Source organism: Dipodomys spectabilis, unplaced genomic scaffold, assembly GCF_019054845.1.
Source record: "Dipodomys spectabilis isolate Male_0828 unplaced genomic scaffold, ASM1905484v1 ptg000219l, whole genome shotgun sequence".
NCBI classification, from domain to species: domain Eukaryota; kingdom Metazoa; phylum Chordata; class Mammalia; order Rodentia; family Heteromyidae; genus Dipodomys; species Dipodomys spectabilis.
The window spans coordinates 3,857,487-3,878,597 of NW_024870896.1; the positions used below are offsets into that span (position 1 = coordinate 3,857,487).

General features: G+C 46.2%; 1 protein-coding gene across 1 annotated transcript in view; it reads right to left on the reverse strand.

Moving 5' to 3' along the window:
• The window catches only part of Gabra5 (gamma-aminobutyric acid type A receptor subunit alpha5), a 56,425-nt gene that overhangs the window by 26,570 nt on the left and 8,744 nt on the right, over positions 1–21,111 (reverse strand). Inside the window, exons 2-4 of the mRNA XM_042697410.1 lie at positions 9,676–9,797; positions 8,466–8,533; positions 8,136–8,356 (exon numbers count right to left, since the gene is read on the reverse strand). Coding sequence (XP_042553344.1) covers positions 8,136–8,356; positions 8,466–8,533; positions 9,676–9,797 — 411 coding nt within the window. The remainder of the gene's footprint in view (positions 1–8,135; positions 8,357–8,465; positions 8,534–9,675; positions 9,798–21,111) is intronic.

The following is a 21,111-nucleotide window of genomic DNA, read 5'->3' on the forward strand; positions in this document are numbered from 1 at the left end:
GTTAATTGGAAATAAGAGTCTCACAGGACTTTTCTAGCCAAGCTGGCTTCAATTGTCCATCTTCAGATCTCAGCCTCCTGAGTAGCTAGGATGACAGGAGTGAGCCACCGGTGCCCAGCCTGTTCACATGATTTTACAGAATTAAGATTCTACAACTGCTGGGCACTGGTGGCTCACGTCTGTCATCCTAGCTACTCAGGAGGCTGAGATCTGAGGATCACAGTTCAAAGCCAGCCCAGGAAGGAAAATCCATGAGACTCTTATCTCCAATTAATCATAGAAAAAGCCAGAAGTGGTGCTGTCACCCAAGTGGTACAGTGCTAAGCCTTGAGCAAAAGAAGCTCAGGGACAGTGTCCAGACCCAGAGTCCAAGAACCAAGAATAGCAAAAAAAAAAGAATATTTTGGGGATGAGTGTGCATGTGTGTGTGTGAATGTATGGAAGTGGTGTGGTGTGTGTCTGTGCCTGTGTGTGCGCATGTGTGTGGTTCAGGGAACGGGAGAAAAGACAACGCCCAAAAACAGACATTTAGCTGGACCTACTTTAAAAAGAAAAAAAACACCTCTTTAAAATATTTCCAGAATAAAAACAGTTATATCGACAATTAATATCTCAATAGGTGCTATTATTAGAGAGACGTGTTGATTATTTTATTCTAAGGAGTTCATTGTTGAGAGCTCTTTAGAATTTGAATCCCAAACCTCCAATGTTATAGACTTCATCCATGACAGATTTTTTTCCCCGTCTCTAAAAACAAAACAAATAAAAGAATGATTAAGAATATCCCCCCAATAGCAAATCTTTCAACCTGAATAATAAATTTAAAAGTCCTGTGCCTTTCAATACCCTAACAATGGCCTATGCACATGTCTGTAGATGAGAGAAGCCTCCTTCCTATTCAAGGGTTCTTTGAAAGGCACCATCTCCTCCCCTGTCCTCCTGGGGAATTAGATCAAAGCCCTCTGTGGAATGAAAGCCAGTCCAGCCTTCGGCTTGAACCTTCTTAGATCAAGAAAACTAAGCTGGACTGGGAAGGTGGCTTAGTGGCAGAGTGCTGGCCTAGCATGCATGAAGCCCTGGGTTCAATTCCTTAGTACCACATAAAAAATAAATAAAAGAAGTCAAATTAAAAGGGAAAGATTTTTCTAAAAGCAGAAAGAGAATACAAGAAAAAGAAAACGAAGCCCCAAAGCTCCAGGAATTGGCCTGTGGTGAAAATCCACTGACTTACTAATAGATCTAGCAACAAATTTTTTTTTTTTATTCCCCGCGCCCCCCCCCCCCACCGTCCCTCCCCAGGCCCAGAGTTCGAGCCCCATAACTGACCAAGAAACAAAAATCAAACAAACCAAACACCAAAAACCAAAACACACACACACACACACACACACACATAAACACACACAAGCTGCACCAAAGTCTGTTAAGACAATTCAAGCATTAACTTATTGGAGAATAATGTCTCCTTTCTGAACAACATTTTAATTTTCAAATCAGGAAAATGACATCCTGTAAATGAAGATTATTGCTCCAACTTGGATTTGTAGCATTCTAATTGATGGCCTGGATGACAGCTCACAGCTAGAAAACATGTCAAAATGCTTCAGACTTGAGGCTCGCTCCCGCTGTTCACGCTAACTATTCAGGAGTCTGAGATCTGAGGATCAAGGTTCAAAGCCAGCCCAAGCAGAAAAGCCCACAGGACTTTATCTCCAATTAACCAGCAAAATAAATAAATTAATGAATAAATAATGCCGGGCACTGGTGGCTCACGCCTGTAATCCTAGCTACTCAGGAGGCTGAGATCTGAGGATTGTACTTCAAAGCTAGCCGGAGCAAGAAACTCTGTGCGACTCTTATCTCCAATAAACCACTCAGAAAACAGGAAATGGTGCTGTGGCTCAAGTGGTAGAGTGCTAGCTTTGAGCTGAAGAGCTGAGGGACAGCACCCAGGCTCAGAGTTCAAGACAAAATAAAAAAGACAGAACTGGGGGGTAACATGAGCGGTAAATCACCAGCTGTGACCAAGAAAGCTGAGTGAGAATGAGAATGAGAGGCCTAGAGTCCAAGCCCAGTACACACACACACACACACACACACACACACACACACACACACACACACACACACACACACACACAAAGTTACTGTTATCTACAATTGGAGGCTTTCAGACAACATTCAAATGATTCCTATTTCATTTGTACAAGTAAAAGAATTCCATGCTTTAAATAATCTGTTGCTGAACTCTCCTAACTGCCTTCTTTGTTAGACATGAATGGAAGCTGTACAACTTCCTTTAAGCCTGACTTCCAGATTTCTCCAGTTGTTTTCAGGCCCAGTGGCTCATTTGCATGTTTGAATGCAGTAGAGCACTCTGGGAGATCAATCACCAGCCTTACATTGGCTCACACATTCCCTTCAAGCTTTGGACTGTGGATCAGTATTTTTCATTCCCCCTCAACAGTTTGGAATGAAGAGGTCGGCAATTCTTATTGAGGTAGAGATGAGAGGGGAAAAAAAGCTAGTATATTTCTTATCCAAAACTCAAAAACTCGATCCATTTACTTTGATATGGTTTTTCTCCTTTTAATACTCCATATCCCCTCCCCCCCTCAAAGGCTTGGCCATAATGAATGGGAGAGGAGGACTATTTTGTGAAATGTTTGTGTGTATGTACATACGCCTAGCCATCAATAAACTCCAATGGATCAAATGTGGGGAAATCAAGGCAAACCTGAAAAATAAGACATGGCTGCAACAGACAGGTGCAAATAGGCTCCGTTCTTAAAATGAAATTCACACATTCAAGCAGAGAGCATGGAGACACAAATGGTACCCTGCAGAGAAAGAGCATATGGACCAAGTATTGGGATGAAACAGACCAAGCTGGTATCACTCAAAATTCTGGAGCCTGGGCTGGATAGGGTGTCTTATGCCTGTCAGCTCAGCTACTTGGGGGGCGGGAGATTGGGAGGATCGTGGTTCAAGGCCACGGCAGGCAAACATTTGCAAGACTTCCTTGTTAACAATTCCAGGCTTGATGTCTCATTCCCACATGAGAAGTATCAATAGAAGGAGCCTGATCCAAACCACCTGGGCATAATTGCAAAGCCATATATTAAGAAAGCCAAACAAACTGTTGTCTGGGTGGTAGGGACTAGCTCTCTGCGCAGTGGGGAGGGCCTGGGGCTGAGGAAGGCCTCTGATCCTGTGGTGTGGACGGGAGCAGCCTGCAGACATGCAGCATGTTATTTAGGTTTTCAGATAACCCTGGCTTCCTTCCTCTCTGTGTGTGGCCACAGCGCCACCTAGTGACAGTGGCCACCAGTCCTGCTGGCTGAACGGTGAGCACATCTTGGTCTTGGAGTTAGATGGTAGTACAATAGGAACAGAAAGGAGAGTCTGGGAATTTAGATTTTATGGGTGGGTAAACTCCTGTTCATTCATTTTCACCGGCTCTGTTTGCCTGATCTAAGACTGGGGATAATGTTGATGACAGATTCTTAGGGTGCTGAGCTCACATCATCATCATCATCATCATCATCATCATCATCATCATCATCATCATCATTATTATTATTATTTTCTGGGATTGGGGATTGAATTCACAGTCTTGTTCTTAATACGCAAGTGCTCTACCACTTGAGCCAGACTCTCCCCTCTTTTTTGCTTTAACTTATTTATTATTTTAGTTATTTATTTTTTGTTGTTGGTCATGGGTCTTGAATTCTGGGCCTGGGTGCTGTCCCTCAGCTCTTCAGCTCAAGGCTAGCGCTCTACCACTTGAGCCACAGCACCACGTCCAGTTTTTCTGGTGGTTAATTGGAGATAAGAGTCTCAGGGACTTTTTTTGCCCTGGCTGGCTTTGAACCACGACCCTCAGATCTCAATCTCCTGAGTAGCTAGGATTACAGGTCTGAGCAACTGGTGCCCAGCATTTTTTTTTTTTTTTGTAAGGATAGAGTCTTGAGCTTCCTCCCCCCACCCCCCTATTTGTGCATCTTGTGTAGCTGAGATTATGGGCATATGCATCTCACCCAGTTTGTTTGCTAAGGTGGCATCTCAACAGGAAGAATTATATCACCTGAAAATTACAGGACACACACATGTATAGAGGATGCACACACACACACACACACATAAATATATATAAAGAAAATTATCTATATGTGACATGTACCAAAATATTCCTGTTGATTCTCTTTGATTTTGACAGCATAACTTATGGTTTCTGTTATTTTTAAATTCACATTTTGTTTCTTGCCATAAAATAAGAGTTCCCTTAACCCTGCGAGATTCATCCAACGTTATCTATCTGCTGGCTCATGAAAGTGGTTTTTAACTGGACACAGCGTAGATAGCTATTTTTGGTTGTGTGTATATATGCACACATCTCCCGTGTCTAGTTAAACATTTCTACCTGTGTGCCACAATGTCCTTCACGTGCATTTTCCATAGGTCAAACTTTCAAGACAGTATAAAGAATTCCCTTCAAGTTCACATCCACCCAACCAGATCTGACCCACTGCTAACCAAACATGTGACTGTGGTGCCCTCTTGTGGCTATTCAAGGAGCATGCACATGTTCAAGCAGTCCTCCAATCAGAAGAACAAACACAAAGCAAACCCTGTGCTTTCGGAGGCACTGGTGTAAAACGTCCAAGGATTGGTGAGCACTAAGTGCTCAAAGTTGAACTTAACTCCAATGTTCACACTGGCCTGGGCAAGGTGGCCATGGGTGGAAGAGCCCTTTTGTTTGCTGAGGTACACAGAACTATGTGGTTCTAGCAGAGTGTGCATTCCTGTAAGTCCTGGCTTGGCTGTAGTTGTTTCCTTGCTCCCGAACTCTGAGGGGCCTTACTGTCCCCCCAGGGCTCAAACTCCAGGGGAATATTCCTTGTGGAGACACTCACCATCAAGCCATTTCTCAAGAGCTTGCACGTGCAGGCAAATATGCAAATGTGAGAGCCTAGAGCTTGCTCACCCATTCACCAGAGACAAGACACCTTGAGATGCTGGGTGCCAGTGCTGGTGGCTCATGCCTGTCATCCTAGCTACTCAGGAGGCTGAGATCTGAGGATCATAGTTCAAAGCCAGCCCAGGAAGGAAAAGCTGTGAGATGCTTCTCTCCGATAAACTACTCAGAAAAGGCTGGAAGTGGTGCTGTGGCTCAAGTGGTAGAGCACCAGCCTTGAGCTAAAGAAGCTCATGGACAGCATCCAGGCCCTGAGTTCAAGCCCCAGGACTGGCACACACACACAGAGACACAGATACCTAGAGACATAACTACTCTATACAGCAGGAGTTTGCCTATCAAGCTCACAATGATTACTTAAACAACCACTATGTGGGCTGCCTATGATGACAATCACCCCAAAATCCTGGGTGGGCTAAAGCCAATTTCTGGGGTCAGCACCTTTATCTGCTCAGCATCCTTCAAATGAAAGCTTGGATCTGGCGACAGAAGAGGAGAGAAACTGCTCTGTGGAGTCCTGAACCCCCAGCCTCAAGTTTGATTCACACTCTGGGGACAACCCTGAAAGACTCCACCAGAAGCTGTTCAGTGCAGATGCCCTGCAACTTTCTGTGATTTGCTTTTTAATATTTTTTTAAATTTAAAGATGGCATGAAATATATATGCATTCAGGAAAAGTCATCCATTCATTCATTGCCACTAATGAGACTTGAACTCAGGGTCTGGGTACTGTCCCTTAGCGTCTTCACTCAAGGCTCAGGGCATGCTCTCTCATGTGAGCCAAGCTCCGTTTCCAGCTTTTCAGTGTTTAATTGGAGATAAGAATCACACTGGATTTTCCTGCTTGGGCTGGCGATGAACTGTGATCCACAGATCTCAGCCCAAGTATCAAAGTTCACGGGATTCTTATCTCCAAAGAATCAACAAAAAAACCCAGAAATGGAGATATAGTTTCAGAAACAAAAAGAAGAAGGAGGAGGAGGAGGAGGAGGAGGAGGAGGAGGAGGAGGAAGAGGAGGAGGAGGAGGAGGAGGAGGAGGAGGAAAAGGAGGAGGAGGAGGAGGAGGAGGAGGAGGAGGAGGAGGAGGAGAAGGAGGAGGAGGAGGAGAAGAAGAAGAAGGAGAAGAAGAAGAAGAAGAAGAAGAAGAAGAAGAAGAAGAAGAAGAAGAAGAAGAAGAAGAAGAAGAAGAAGAAGAAGAAGAAGAAGAAGAAGAAGAAGAGGAGGAGGCAGCAACAGAAGCAGCAGCAGCAGCAGAAGCAGCCGCCGCCCAAGGCTTGAATTCAAACCTCAGTAAGAGCAGACACGGGGAAAAATTACTAAATTTTTATGTCTTCCGATGTTGGTGATCAAAAGCAATGTCCTAATAAATACCTTTGGGTATGATGCTTAGCCAGTGTTTCTGGAAAGTCCCTTAAGGTGGTTATTGTCCAGAAATGATTAGCAAAGCAGCTATTGTTTTTATAAAGCCTGCCAGTCAGCCTATTACTGCCACGGATACCAGAGATATATCAACTTATAAAGACAAAAACATTTTTTTGCTTTTTGGGATTTTGTTTTGCCTCACATGGAAATTTCAGAGCAATTCCCTATTGCTCTCGACAGGGAGCAATGGAGAGGTAGAGGAGGCAGGGTCTCAAGGTCGTCATCAAGGCCACACACCCAGTGACCTAAAGACCTCCCAGTAGGACTGCCTCCCCAAAGTGCCCTCTACTGGATCAAGCAGTGCTGAATGGCTGACTCTGTCCCACTTCCCCCTGGAAACGCACCGTAAATGCATGGGCTACCATACACACTCATCACGTGATCTGTATCTCCACCAGTGATCATACTGCCCTTTCCCTGCCATTACTACATCAATAAAACACTGTCACCCTATGGCTGTAGCTCTAGCTCATTAAAATCCCTTACGCTTTGAAGAAGAACCATTTCCACTTCCCAAATGTCGCAGAGGACTGAAAAAGAAAGCTCATTATCAACTTTGCAGCTCATTAGCAGACTTGCTCTGAATACACAACCACTCATTACTGCCGACAAGTCTCTCTGGCTTCCCTCTGTCCCAGGCTGCCTTCTGGGCATGACACTCTGAATGGGGAGGGAGGTGTGCTATGAAGGTCCTCTTATGTCCAATAACATGGCACCCCTCCAAACTGCAAGTGTGGATAAAGAAAAGCCATGGCTCGTGGCTTAGTTCCAATGTCTGTTTCTCTTCGTGAGACCCCAGGCTGATAACCAAACCTCTATAACCAAACCCCTATGTGCCATGCTTTCTGTGGGCCACAGGGTCACCTGGCTGGCTCTTTGAGGACTAAAAGTATCAATATTTACACCTGGAATAAGGAACTCAGTAAAGCATTTCCTCTCCCATCTCTTCTCCTTCTAAACAGTGGTCCTAACTCCAGGCTCCATTCACTGGTGACACCCATTGTCTCCTAGAAATAGTATGTTGTATTTCATGATATATCTTTGTTGTTGTTGGTGGTGGTGGTTGTGGAGCTTGACCTTAGGGCCTGGGTGCTGTCCCTCAGCTCTCTTGCTCAAGGCTGATGCTCTACCATTTTGAGCCACAGCACCACTTCTGGTTTTCTCATGGTTCATTGGAGATAAGAGTCTCACAGACTTTTCCTGTCTAGGCTGGCTTTGAACCGTGATCCTCAGCCCTCAGCCTCCTGAGTAGCTAGGATGACAGGCATGAGCCACGGGCACCTGGCCTCATGATCTATTCTTTTAAGCTTTGGATCTAACCACAGTCTCTCAACAATGAGAATCAAGGACATTATTCCCATGGGGTTGAAGGTTATTTGTATCGCACAAACATATACGGTTACCACACCCAAATTACTCACCCCTAACCCCAGGCAGACTCTGGGCTCCAAGATCTCAGCCTCTACATTATGCCCTCCACGCTTTGCTCATGGGGCCGAGAATGCACTCCATTTTTATCTTCCCCAAGGCAATGGCCAAGGATTTAGGCTTTACTCTGAAGTCAGCGTCTCAGGACTCCTTTTCAGAGTGACTGACAGGGTCCCAAGGCCCTTGGGTGCTCAGGGAGCCCGATCCCTCCCCCTGCCCCCCCCCCCACACACCTCTTGCATTGCTGTCTGGGCATGCTTCCCAGCGTGTAGTCTGGCCCTGGCCCCTCCAGGGCTTTGCGCTCACCGCATGGTGTACAGCAGGGTGCCATCGTCCTCCAGCCGCAGCAGCTTGTTGGGCGTGGTCATGTTGTGGGCGATGGATTTCTTCCCGTTGTGGAAGAACGTGTCCGGGGTCCAGATTTTGCTGGCGAGCAGGTTGTTGAGAGGCAGGCGCTGCATGGGCCCTTTGAAGCGCAGCCGCTCGTCTTTCCAGCTCTGCCGGAAGAACACGTCGATGGTGTATTCCTGGAGGCAAAGGAAAGGCATTGGGGTGGCGCCTGAGCCACGGGGGAAGTTCTTCCCAGGGTGATTTAGTGAGGGCGGAATGCATGGGCCCAGGCCCCGGGGAACTTACCATTTCTGTGTCTGACACTGGGCCGAAGCTGGTCACGTAAATGTCGGTCCGGACCTGCGTGATTCGCTCTGAAACACAGATGCTAGGCTGCAGCCCGCTGGCATGGATGGTCATATTCTGCTCACCTGTTCGTGTGTGTGTGTGAGTGCGCGCGCGCGTGCAGGGACTTGAACTCAAAGCCTGAAGCATGGTCCCTTGGCTTTTTGGACTCAAGCCTAGGGCTCTAACCCTCTACTTCTGATGTTTAAAAAAAATTTGAGGATGAAGAATCTCATGGACTTCTCTGTTTCCAGGCTGCTTTACAACCAGGATTCTCGAGTCTCAACCTCCTGAGTAGCTGAGGATCGGAGGCGTGAGCCACCACGGCCTCCTGCATCTTCAACAGCATCCAAGCACTGGTTCCTCCCTAAGTGACTAGAGTGGACACTAAGATTATCTGGGAAGGCCGAGTGCCCGTGGCTCAAGCCAGTCATCCTAGCTACTCAGGAGAGGCTGAGATCTGTGGGTCATGGTTCATAGCCAGCCCAGACAGGAAAGTCTGTGAGACTCTTATCTCCAGTGAACCACCAGAGAACCAGAAGTGGAGCTGTGGCTCAAGGTGGTAGAGGGATAGCCTTGAGTAAAACAAAAGAAGAAAAGCTCAGGGACAGTGCCTGGGGCCCTGAGTTCAAGCCCCAAGACTGGCACGCACACACACACACACACACACACACACAAAACCCAGGAAGATGGAAGTTGGCACAGGGATATTTTAAAGGCAAACACTGCCTCGAGCTGAAAATAACCAAGACTGCACATCCTTGGCAAGACTTAGAAAGCAATCATCCAATCCAGAGCCATGGTCAGGGTAACGCTTCCCAGGATTGGGTCCCCAGCAAACACAAGTCAGCCAATGAGGGGCGGAGCTTTCCAGACACACCTCCCAGTCCAGCCACACATGCCTTTCAGCCCAGCCAATAACAGGCAGAGCTTTTCACACACGCCTCCCAGCCCAGCCAATGAGAAGCGAAGCTTTTCACACATGCCTCCCAGCCCAACCAATGAGAGGTGGAGATTTCCAGACACGCCTCCCAGTCCAGCCAATGAGAAGCGAAGCTTTTCACACATGCCTCCCAGCCCAGCCAATGAGAGGTGGAGCTTTCCCGCCTCGGGGGCTCCCCCCCACCCATCCTCACAGGCCTTGGCCTCAGCAGCGCGTGCGCACACTCACCTCCCAGCCCAGGCCTCAGTCTATTGTCGTAGCCATCCAGCAGCCCGTCCAAAATCCTGGTGAACACTGTGATGTTGTCATTCGTCTCCGCTTTCACTGAACTCGTTGGCATTTGTGAAAAGCTTTTCCAAAAGAGAAAACCAAGAAAGCTAACGTTTGCATTGCTTCACAATAAGATATCATGATAATACTAATAATTGTTTTTTATTGTGATGATCTCAGGGCTTGAGTGCTGTCCCTGAGGGCTGGTGCTCTACCACTTGAACCACAGCTCCACTGCACCACTTCTGGTTTTCAGATGGTTAACTGAAGAGATGAGTCTCACAGATTTCCCTGCCCTGGCTGGCTTAGAACTGGTATCCTCAGATCTCAGCCTCCTGAGTAGCTAGAATTACAGGCATGAGCCACTGGCATCTGGCTACAAGATATAATTCTTAAGATTCACAGTCCATGTATCCTTTTTTTCCATCTTAGCGGGAGGGCATCTGCAAAGCTTAGTCTGTGCAGGGGGCATGGTTTACTTTGAATAAGTCTTAGTGCTTAAAACTCCCGCATTTTGCTCTGGGCTGATGTCCTTCCACTTAACCCAATGGGCCAAAATCTGCTACTTTCTGTTATGAGGAGCCATTTATTATCCATGCCGTTAATCATTTATGAAACAAATTAGCTCCTGTGCAGGGACTGGCAGAGCCTAATCCATGCACAGGGGATTCCAAAAGTTTGGTGTAAGTAGAAGAAGGCTGAGTTTGCAGGTCCTTAATGAACCACCCATAATGCACCCCAGGGTGGACAGGAGGATGCGGCTTAACTTCGCTCATGTTGGAAGATGAGGTTGATGTTCCCCAAGCTCACCGCATCCTTAGTGGCCTGGGGGAATGGGGACTGTGGATACAATGCCAGGATTAGAGCAGGTAAGGCCAGAAATGATCAAGTCTGTGATATACTTCAGAGTTCTCAGTATGGCCAGCTAATGGCCACATTGTCTGTCACCCGGTACCTTAGAATCATAATGATACCCTCAGGAAGCCAGGCGCCAGTGGCTCACACAGGCTGAGCTCTGAGGATCGTGGTTCAAAATCAGCCCTGGCAGGAAAGTCTGTGAGACTGTTATCTCCAACGTACCACCAGAAAACTTGAAGTGGTGCTGTGGCTCAAGTGGTAGAGTGCTAGCCTTGAGCAGAAGAGCTCAGGGACAATGCCCAGGCCCTGAGTTTAAGTTCCATGACTGTCCAAAAACAAAACAAAAACAAAAACAATAACAAAAACCAGAAACCTGGGGTTATTTAGTAACATAACATTATCCAGGCTCCAAAAGCATATGCAAAGCCGGGCACAGGGCACTTCCAGCTAGCTACTCAAGAGGCTGAGATCTGAGGATCACTATTCAAAGCCAGCCCAGGCAAACATTCTGGGAGATAGTTTTTGTTTGTTTTTTCTTTCTCCCCAGTCCTAGAGTTTGATCTCAGGGCCTGGGCACTGTCCCTAAACATTTAATTAATTAATTGATTTTTGCTCAAGGCTGGTACTCTACCACTTGAGCCACAGTTCCACTTCTCGATTTTTGGTAGTTAATTCTCCAATTAACTTGTGGACTTTCACCCTGGCTCTCTTGGAGCTACTATCTTCAGATCTTAGCCTCTTGAGTAGCTAAGATTACAGGCATGAGCCACCAGTGAGCCACCAATTAATCATCAGAACACTGGATGTGGGGATGTGGCTCAAGGCATAGGACACTGAGTTTAAAAAGCCAGTAGGAGCACAAGGCCCTGAATTCATGCCCCAGTGCCTCCTCCCTCCCCACACCTTATGAAGATAAAGTAGATGGAAACCAGAATTGATCTGTCTAGATGCAATCAGTGAAAATGAGAAAGGCAGGCACACGCCGATTCTGACCTCAGCATCTCCTTGGGCAAGCCTAGAAGGTTCTCTGAGGAAAGCAAGTCTGCAAGCCAGAAGTCAGCAAGGAATCTGAAGGGTGTGAATCTCACCTCAGGTATGCAAACAGCACTGCACCTGCAGACTGGGCTCGATTTCAAGGACGCACAGGAGAATCCTGGGCCAAAGCTAGCTGGGCCTTCCAAATAACCAACACCTTTGGCACTTGAGCAAAAGAGTATTTGACTCTTGGTACACCACAGAAAAGCCTGGCTGTAGGCCCCAGAACTGCTAAAATGCTTTCTCTGCCTCACCGTGGCTGAATTACAGTGGCGAGTCTCTCGGTGTATCCACTGCGGGATGCAGAGGTTGGAATGGATGCGTGCCTACCTCACCGACTACTTGGAAATTGGTCCTTGTTTTTCATTGATTGTATCTAAGCAGATCAATTCTTCACCGGACCTACAGCTATTCCCTTTGGGAATGCAACAGAATACAATCTCTTCATCTAATTTTCGCGCCAGCGTTAGAATGCAGATAGCTGGAACTAAAATTCAGTTCTGTTATCTCAGAGAATAGAAACATGTTTTACTTTCTGGCTTAGTATATTAAAATATTAGTCCCTCATCCTTTCCCCCCCTAACATCCACGGTAATTCTACACTTCAGGAAGATAACGCACTAAGCCTCACATTGCTAATGTCAGGATAGAAAACCTTGAAACCACCTTGGCTTATGCTGTTTTTGTTTTTTGGTCAGTCATGGCTATGCAGGAGGTTGAGATCTGATGATCATGGTTCAACACCAGCCCAGGCAGGAAACTCCATGAGACTGTTATCTCCCATTAACCACTAAAAACCCTGAAGTGGCACTGTGGCTCAAAGTGGTTGAGCACTAAGCCTTGAGTGAAAAAGCTCATGGACAGTGCCCATGCCCTGAGTTCAAGCCCCACGACCACCACCACCAACGACAACAACAAAAGGAGACATAGGGAGCAGATTCTTTAAAAAAAATTCTTTGTGGAGTGCTGTGGCTCACACCTGTAATCCTAGTGACTCAGGAGGCTGAGATCTGAGAATGATGGTTCAAAGCAGCCCAAAGTTAGAAGTGGAGGTGTGGCTTATGTGGTAGAACACCAGCCTTGAGGAAAAAAAGCTAAGCAACTTGCCCAATCTTTAAAGTCTGCTTTAAAGCTAAAGACTCACTCCAGCTTGCTCTGCTCCATTTCTGGCTCGTGGAAAGCATTGGAGAAACAAAATGGCACAGAAATCTTAGGCCGTCAGGAGAGGCAACACAATGCTCTGTTTCATTGAACACTCAACTAGGTTCCCAGGTAGCACAGCCTGCTGAAATTCCTGCTCAGGTATTTTTTTTTAAACCCCAGCGAGTTCTTTTTAACCCCATACAGCTCTGTTCACCCTAAGTCAGCCATGGATGTACCTCTCATCTCAAGGCATATTAAAGGCCCTGATCTGTGACAAGCATTTTGGTGAGACATGATCTATGACTATTGGCAACTGCCTTATCTATAAAAGAATAGCTTTGCTGAGTGCTGGTGTCCTAGCGACTCAGGAGGCTGAGATCCAAGGATTGCAGTTCAAAACCAGCTGGGGCAGGAAAGTCCATGAGACTCTTATCTCCAATAAACCACCAGAAAACCAGAAGTGGGGCTGTCGCTCAAAGTGGTAGAGCATGAGCCTTGAGCAAAAGAGCTCAAGGAGAGTGTGCAGGCCCTGAGTTCAAGTCCTATGACTAACAACACCAACAACAAAAATCACTTTTTACATTTTCTTGCCTAAATATGATCAGTCTATATGAAAGACACAATGACTTGATTCTAATGCTTTTAGTTTGAAGAATAATAAAGGTTCCAGCCTGAGGAAGAAGGGGATTGTTGGTTGATGAGGGCGACAGGCAGGGTCGTGGCTGGAGTGGTGTCTCAGAGCCATGCGATGACCCCCATCCTAACTTGAAGTTCTAGGTCACTTAGAGCCTTCTGATGACGAACCAGCATGCCACAACACTTGATCCACCAAGAGATTAATTTCATCAACACAGTGTCTAAGAGAAAAGTCCCTTCCAAGTGTGTGAACCTCCCACTCCACGCCCCCCCCCCTTGCGTCATCCTTGGGCTCTGAAACTCTTGCATTCACTTTTTCCTGGCTTCTAGGCCTTAGAGACTCAGTTTTAAATGATCAGAGAGAAAATAGGAGCCAGTGACCCCAGCCTCTGTGACCTTCCTCTACAGTCATGATGGAAAATAGGTGGGCTAAGGCTTGGATAGAAGCAGAAAAGATGCCCTCGGACCAACTGTTAGTGATGCCAACAGCCTCTGGGAGGCTTCCTCCAATGTCTCCAGAGAGGCCCTGCCATTGGGTCTGACGCCTATTCCACCTCCATGCCCTGGGTATGCCAGGCAGCAGATACTGAAACAGGCACTGGGGAAATGAGGCTAGAAGATGGTCCCAAACTCATCCAGGACATGTCCGCCTGCAGTAGGAATCAGTTGGGGCCTGAGAGGATTAGAGTGGATCATGGGAGAGGTGGGACCTCGTGGTGCAAGGCACCGCAGGAACACAAAGGAGAGAAAACGCAAGCTCTGTCTGGGGTTGTCTCCTGACAATGATTTGAGTCCCAGGGAGGGCTGCAGGAGGGTCTTGTACGCAGCAGCTTCCAGGAAGGCGTCCATGTCGTTTGCAGGGAGCATGCGCAAAGACACAACATGGCTGCCTTGAGTGCACCGGGACCCAGCTTCCATCCCCAGCAGCACAAAGAAAAGCAACAAATATTGAAATAAAAAGGGCAACAGGCACACATCAGGCCATAAAGGGCACTGTAAGGCATATTACACTTCTAGGAGTTTCTAGAAGGTACTGGTGACACACTCCTCTGAGGCCTTCGGGACAATTAAGACACGATTAACAGATGTAAAGTCCATGTAGCTTGCCTGGACTCTTCCTGCTGGACCCTTTGTTCCCTAGAATCTCACCAAGACTCCCCACCCCCTTGGGTTAAATGTTGGGTGTTAGCCAATCAGGAGAGGCTGTGAACCCCGAGGCTGACCAATACAGGTAAGGGGGTGGGAAACAAAAAGAAGTGGCAAAGTGGGAGAAGTAGAACTGGAGGCATGGACATCAGTTATGAAACTGGATTGTGTTCTTTCTCTCTTTCTTTCCTTCCTCCCTTCTCTCCTTCCTTCCTTCCTTCCTTCTTTCCTTCCTTCCTTTCTCTTTTTCTTTTCTCTTTCTCTTCCTCCTTCTTCTCCTAACAACTACTACTTCTTCATCTCTTCTTCTCTTTCTTGTCCCTCCTCCTCTTTCTCCTCTTCTTCCTCTTCCTCCTCTTCTTCTTATCCATCTCCCTTCTTCTCTTCCTCCTCCCTTCTCCTCCTCCTCCTCTTTGTCTCCCTCTTTCTCTTCCTCCGCTTCCTCCTCTCCTTTCTCTTTTTCATCTTCCTCCTGTTCTTCCTCTTCCTCCTCCTCTTCCTTCTCCTTCTTCTTCCTCTTTCTTCTTCCTTCTCCTCCTCCTCCTCCTCCTTCTTTCTCTTGTTATTACTCTCATCCTCTTCCTTCCTCCTTCTGCTTGTTCTTCTCATGCTTCTTCCCCTACTTCTTCTTGAGATGGGGTGTCTTTATGTTGTCCATGCTGGCTTCCAACTGTCTGGGGCTCAAGAAATCCTTTGACTCAGCCTACCAAGACCCTAGGACGACATGGGTGGTACACTACCCTACCCACTTCATCAGCTAGATTTATGACCAAGAGTGAAGATGAGGGAAAGGTATGAAAACAGCAAGAAAGGAATTCCACAGGAAGGGAACTCTGAAACCAACCAGTTAACAACAGCAAACGGAACTCAGTTGTAGAATGCCATCATTTCAATTGGTCCTCTGTATCTGTAGACTTCACACCAGTGAAGTCAATAACAAATGATGGAAAACGTTTTTTAAAAGGTGTTTGCACCAAACATATATGGACTTTTTCTTGTCGGTAGTTCCTAAACAATATAGAATAGCAACTCTTCACATCACATTTACATTTTATAAGCAATATAAAAATGATCTAAAGTCGCCAATAGACATGGTGAAGAAATGTCCAACTCCTCTGGCCATAAAGAAAATGTAAATCAAAACAACATTGAGATTCCATCTCATCTCAATCAGAATGGCCAGTCAACGAGAAGAGAAACAAGAGTACATGCCAGAGTACATTGTTGGTGGGGATGTAAACCAATGTTTTCATGATAGAAGGCAGTTTGGTGATTCCTCAAAAAACAAAATAGAGAACTACCCTATGTTCCAGCACTATCTGTTTGGGCATTTGTCCAAAAGATTACAAGCCAAGATACGGTAAAGCTACTTGCACGGATGCACTGTACATTCTAGCCAAGTTAGAGAAAACAGTCCAGAAGCCCTTCAAAGGATGGATCAATAGATGTGTCACGTACACACACACACACACACACACACACACACACACATGGAATTTAACACATCTATCAGGAAGAATGATACTAAATCATTTGCAGAGAAATGGGAAAAATATGTAAAATGAGTCGGGCCTAGAGAAATGAAGGATGCATGATTTCTCTCATATGTGGAAGTTAGATCTGGTCTGTAAATCTATCTATCTATCTGTCTGTCTGTCTGTCTATCTATCTATCTATCTATAAACATATTCAGGGCCATATGCATCTATGCACAAATTAACTAAAGTATACTATATACAAGGGAGGATTCCAATGGTATAATTCCTTTCAACAACCAACTTGCAGTCTGGTGAAATGAATCTCAAGGAGCTGGAACTTAAGATGTCAGGGAGTTGAGGTTAGGGGGAAGAGCATGTACAAATGAAGCAAGGGAAGGGTGGGAGGATGCAGTCATGAAATTCAGTATATACATGTGAAAATGGAGCTAGGAATATTCGGGGCATGGATGGAGTTGGGAGATGGGGGAGGAAGATGTAAAGGGTGATGTTGATTAAGATGCATTGTATTCATAAGCTGATATGTCAAGTTGAATTCCCTTTGTACCACTACCTAAAGATAATTTTTTTAAAAAAAATCACTTAAAATACACAAATGGATGTGCATGGATTTCATGCAACTACTATGCCATTTTTGCACACAGAACTTACATTGTGGATTGGGGTGCCCAGATGGAGGGGCATCTTGGAACTAATTTCCCATGGATATCAAGGGACTATATTATGGAATGGGGCGGGGGAGGGGGGAGTGGTAAGTGAAGAGCTGTATGTTTCATAAGATCTAAAAGTCTATTTTCCCTCCCTGAGGAATTTTCAAAGGCATCTATCACAATATTGTTTTATCCACCAGAATTATAATCTCTAGTAAGAACAGTAATAGAAGTGGGGTATCAGTGGCTTACACCTGTCATCCTAGCTAATCAGGAGGCTGAGATAGGAAGATTGCCATTCAAAGGCAGCTTGGGCAGGAATATCGATGAGATTCTGATCTCTAACGAACCACCACCAGAAAACTGGAAGTAGTGCTGTGGCTCAAAGTGGTAGAGTGCTAGCCTTGAGCAAAAGAGCTCAGGGACAGCACCCAGGCTCTGAGTTTAAGCCTCATGACTGACAAAAAAAACACACATGAAGAATGGTAATAGATTATGGAATCTATCTTTAAAGGTGCTTCATGCTACCAAATGGTGCTTGGTTCCTTATAATGATATTTTAACAGAATCAAGTCACCTTGTCATTCCTGGGGAAAAAGAGACTTTCGAATACAAAGACACAAGTACACAAATGGCATTGGTGATGATGGTACCTGATATGTCTCTTTTCTATGTCATCTCTGCTTCCATTGACAGCCCTATTCTATGTACATAAAATATGATCAATAATGACAGTTGCAGACAGTTTCCCCGTGGAATTACATTGAGAATCGAACAAGATTGGTTTTTATGCTTGTTACTCTGTCTTCTGAATTGCATCCTTTCCCCAGTGCTTGATTACTTCTAAGAAATGGGTCTTCATTTTATTGGTTTGTTACGCTAAGATCATTACATGTGATCATGTTGTGATGTTTTCTTCAAGTGCTCATTTCATACTATTTTTTAAGCTAACTGCACTACTTTGAGTTAACCATTTTATTTTAACAGCCATGGGTCTTGAACTCAGAGCCTGGGTTCTGAGCTTTTGCACTCAAGGCTAGAGCTCTACCACTTTGAGTCACAGCACCACTTCCAGTTTTCTGGTATTTTGTTGGAGATAAGAGTCTCATGGACTTTCCTGCCTGGGCTGGCTTTGGACTGTGATCCTCAGATCTCAGCCTTTTGAGTAGCTTCTATGACAGGTATGAGCCACTGGCATGTGACAAGCTAACCTTTTAATACTGGGCAAAAGAACAACATGGTAGACCCAACAAATCGTACATTTCCAAATGAAAAATTTCCCCTCAAGATGAAAGAAACTTTAAACCACATGTGTGTTTGTTTTTTAGCTAATATGCTATGCCATGAAATATCTTGCAAGAATTCATAGTTTTTCCCCAAGAATTCATAGTTTCTCCCCACTAGGCCTCACCTCCTGCTAAAGGTCCTGTCCTTCAGCTCCCTGAATCAAGTTCAAGTCTGTTCTAGTTTCCCTACCACCTGCCTGCAGGCTCTCTACATCCTTGGCATTGCTGCCTGACTTAGAATCATCCTGCTGCCGGCAACACAGGCAGAGTGCAATACACTTCATCCACAGCCTCCCATCACACCCAGCCCAGGTTCAAAGACTCAGCTCTTTCCTCATCCCCAGCTGTATTGAGGATCTCACCTTTGCGGCAAAGGGGGACAGTACCAAACCTCCACCATCTCAGCCTCTATACCATCGTGTCTTGCTCCCTCATCATTTCCTTTAGCACGTAAATTTTCAACACCAATCTTTAAAACAATTTCCCATAGGCCCTTCTGCTCACCCTTCTACCACACTCTGAAGAACTCATTGGAAGAATTCATTCCATGTAAAAATCCCGGTTACCTCTCCTCCCTTCTCTTCCTCCAGCTGTTTTCTTCCAGCTGTTTCCACCTGCATCCCCAAGAAACTCATCCCCAAGGGTGAACCTACATTGCCTGATCCAAAGATCAAATCTTGATCCTCATCTCCGAGGACCAATGAGTCACATCTGGCAAAATGGAACACAGTGCCTTTTCTTTTCTCCACTTGGTCTTAGGATGTTATTCTCTTTGTTCTTCTTCTTAGTTTTGTTCCGCTCTTCCCTTTCTTGTTTTCTTTTTCTTTTTCTGTTTTTGTGGGTCATAGGGCTTGAACTCTGGGCCTGGGCACTGTCCCTCAGCACTTGAGCTCAGGGCTAGTGTTCTACCACTTGAGCCACAGCACCACTTCCCGCTTTTTCAGCTTATGTGGTGCTGAGGAATCAAATCCAGGGCCTCATGCATGCGAGGCAAACACTCTACCACTGTGCCACCTTCCGAGCCCCTGACTCTGCCTTTTCTGACCTTTAAACACCACCAACAATCTAGGGTTGTCATTTCTCTTCTGTCTTTACTCAAACTCCATCAAGTCTCATCTGATCCACTGGCTTTCAATGCCTCCCATCCATAGATGAATCTCAAACCCACTGATCCAGCCCCGTCTCAGGCCTCCATCCCTCCATGTCCAATGGAGGCAAAGCCAAACCAGGAGAAGGAATAGACATCTCAAAGGGCTTCTAAACCTGGCGGTGGTGGCTCACACCTATCATCCTAGCTACTTAGGAGGTTGAGGTCTGAGGATCATGATTCAGAGCCAGCCTAGGCAGGAAAGTCCATGAGACTCTTCAATAAACCATCAGAAATCTGGGAGTGGCTCAAAGTGGTAAAGTGCTAGCCTTGGGCACAAAGCTCAGGGACAGTGCCTAGTGACTGAACTCATAGTGCCTGAGTTCAAGCCCTATGACCTACCAACAGAAGTGGGGAGGGACTGGGGAGGCTTCTAAAACCATCGCTGCAGCCATGGTTTGCTCTACCTAAACCTCTTCTATCTTCTCCAGTGCAGTGAGAGGCAATTGAACCCATCTGGTTTCCAGGTGGAATACTTAACCCTTCTCTTTCCTTGTTTACCTCAAGCAATCAGGACATCTGGGTTTGCTTGCAAGACCTCTTCACTGTCCTCACTGCTTCTCTCATTTCTCCCCTATCCTCACCCTTCATTATACCTTATCTATTCACTTAGCATGCAGACTGAGTGATCTTTAATTAATTAGTTATTTTTGTAGGTCATGGGGCTTGAACTCAGAGCCTGGGCGCTGTCCCTAAGCACCTTTGCTCAAGACTAGCACTCTACCACTTGAGCCACAGCACCACTTCCAGGTTTCTGGTGGTGGTTAAATGTAGAGAGGAGCCTTCCAGACTTTCCTGAGGGGCTGGCTTTGAACCAGGATCCTCAGATCTCAGCCTCCTGGCTAGCTAAGATGGTAGGCATGAGCCACCAGCGCCCAGCTCACAAGCTTTAAATTTTAAGGCATGTCACTGGACATCCAAAGTGGATTATACTTCACTTCTACTTAAGAAAAAAAAGTATCTGGTCAGGCACTGTGGCATACCTTGGTAGCCATGGTTACTTGGGAGGCTCACAGGGAAGTACTGCTTGAGGCCAGAAGTTGGAGATCAGCCTGAGATTCACAGCAAGTCCCAGCTCAAACACAGCAGATGGCCTTGTGATGGATTCCCTTCTACCTTCATGGTAAAAACCAAAGGATCCTACCCAGGGAGGCCTACTACTCCTTCACCATGGGGCCCTACTGATCTCTCTTGCCCGTCTGACCCCAGCCCCTTTGCCTCCCCCAATACACCCCGCTGGCCCTGCCTCAACACCCTGTATTCATCACTAAGCCGGTTCATCAATCACTAGTCCTGTTCAGTCTGGTCTGAATAGTATCTCTCACATGACCACCTGCCTTGGGTTCCTACCACAGCCTCACCTTCAACACTCACCATCTCTCACCGTTATTCTCCACAGCAACCACCATCACTTGATACCTGGTGTGTTTGGTGCCTGGTTCACTCCCACCAGAACACATCCTCCCTAAAGGCCGGCTTCACGCTGCCCACTGTGGATTCTTAACACCGAGAACAACACCTTGGTCTCTGGTCAGGCCCACATACATACACACAGCACAGTCACCAGTGCGGCTACGCCCGCCTGGGATGACAACCCGGAAGTGATTTTGCACACGTGGTGAAGGTCTATACGTCACTGTGCTGGGGGCTCAGCCCGGATCACACTGGCTCTCTGGGGCTAGTAAATCTCAATGTCCCCTGTGTGTGCACATCATAAACACACATGCACACACGCACATGCACACATGCACACATACATGCACACACATCTCTGGGATCTGTCCAAGCATGTAGCATTATTGGAGCAATGGACCTTTGCACCCATTTCCTGTGCAGTAGGATTCAGCGTATACCCATTTTCAGATGTGGAAACTGGGGTGAAGTTGAAGTAACTTCTGATGTCACACAGAGAAGTCGGCACCGGAGATCAGAGCTATGATACTCTGTAGCCAAGCACCCACAGTTTATGCTTTTAATCCTAGCTGAGGCTCAAGTGG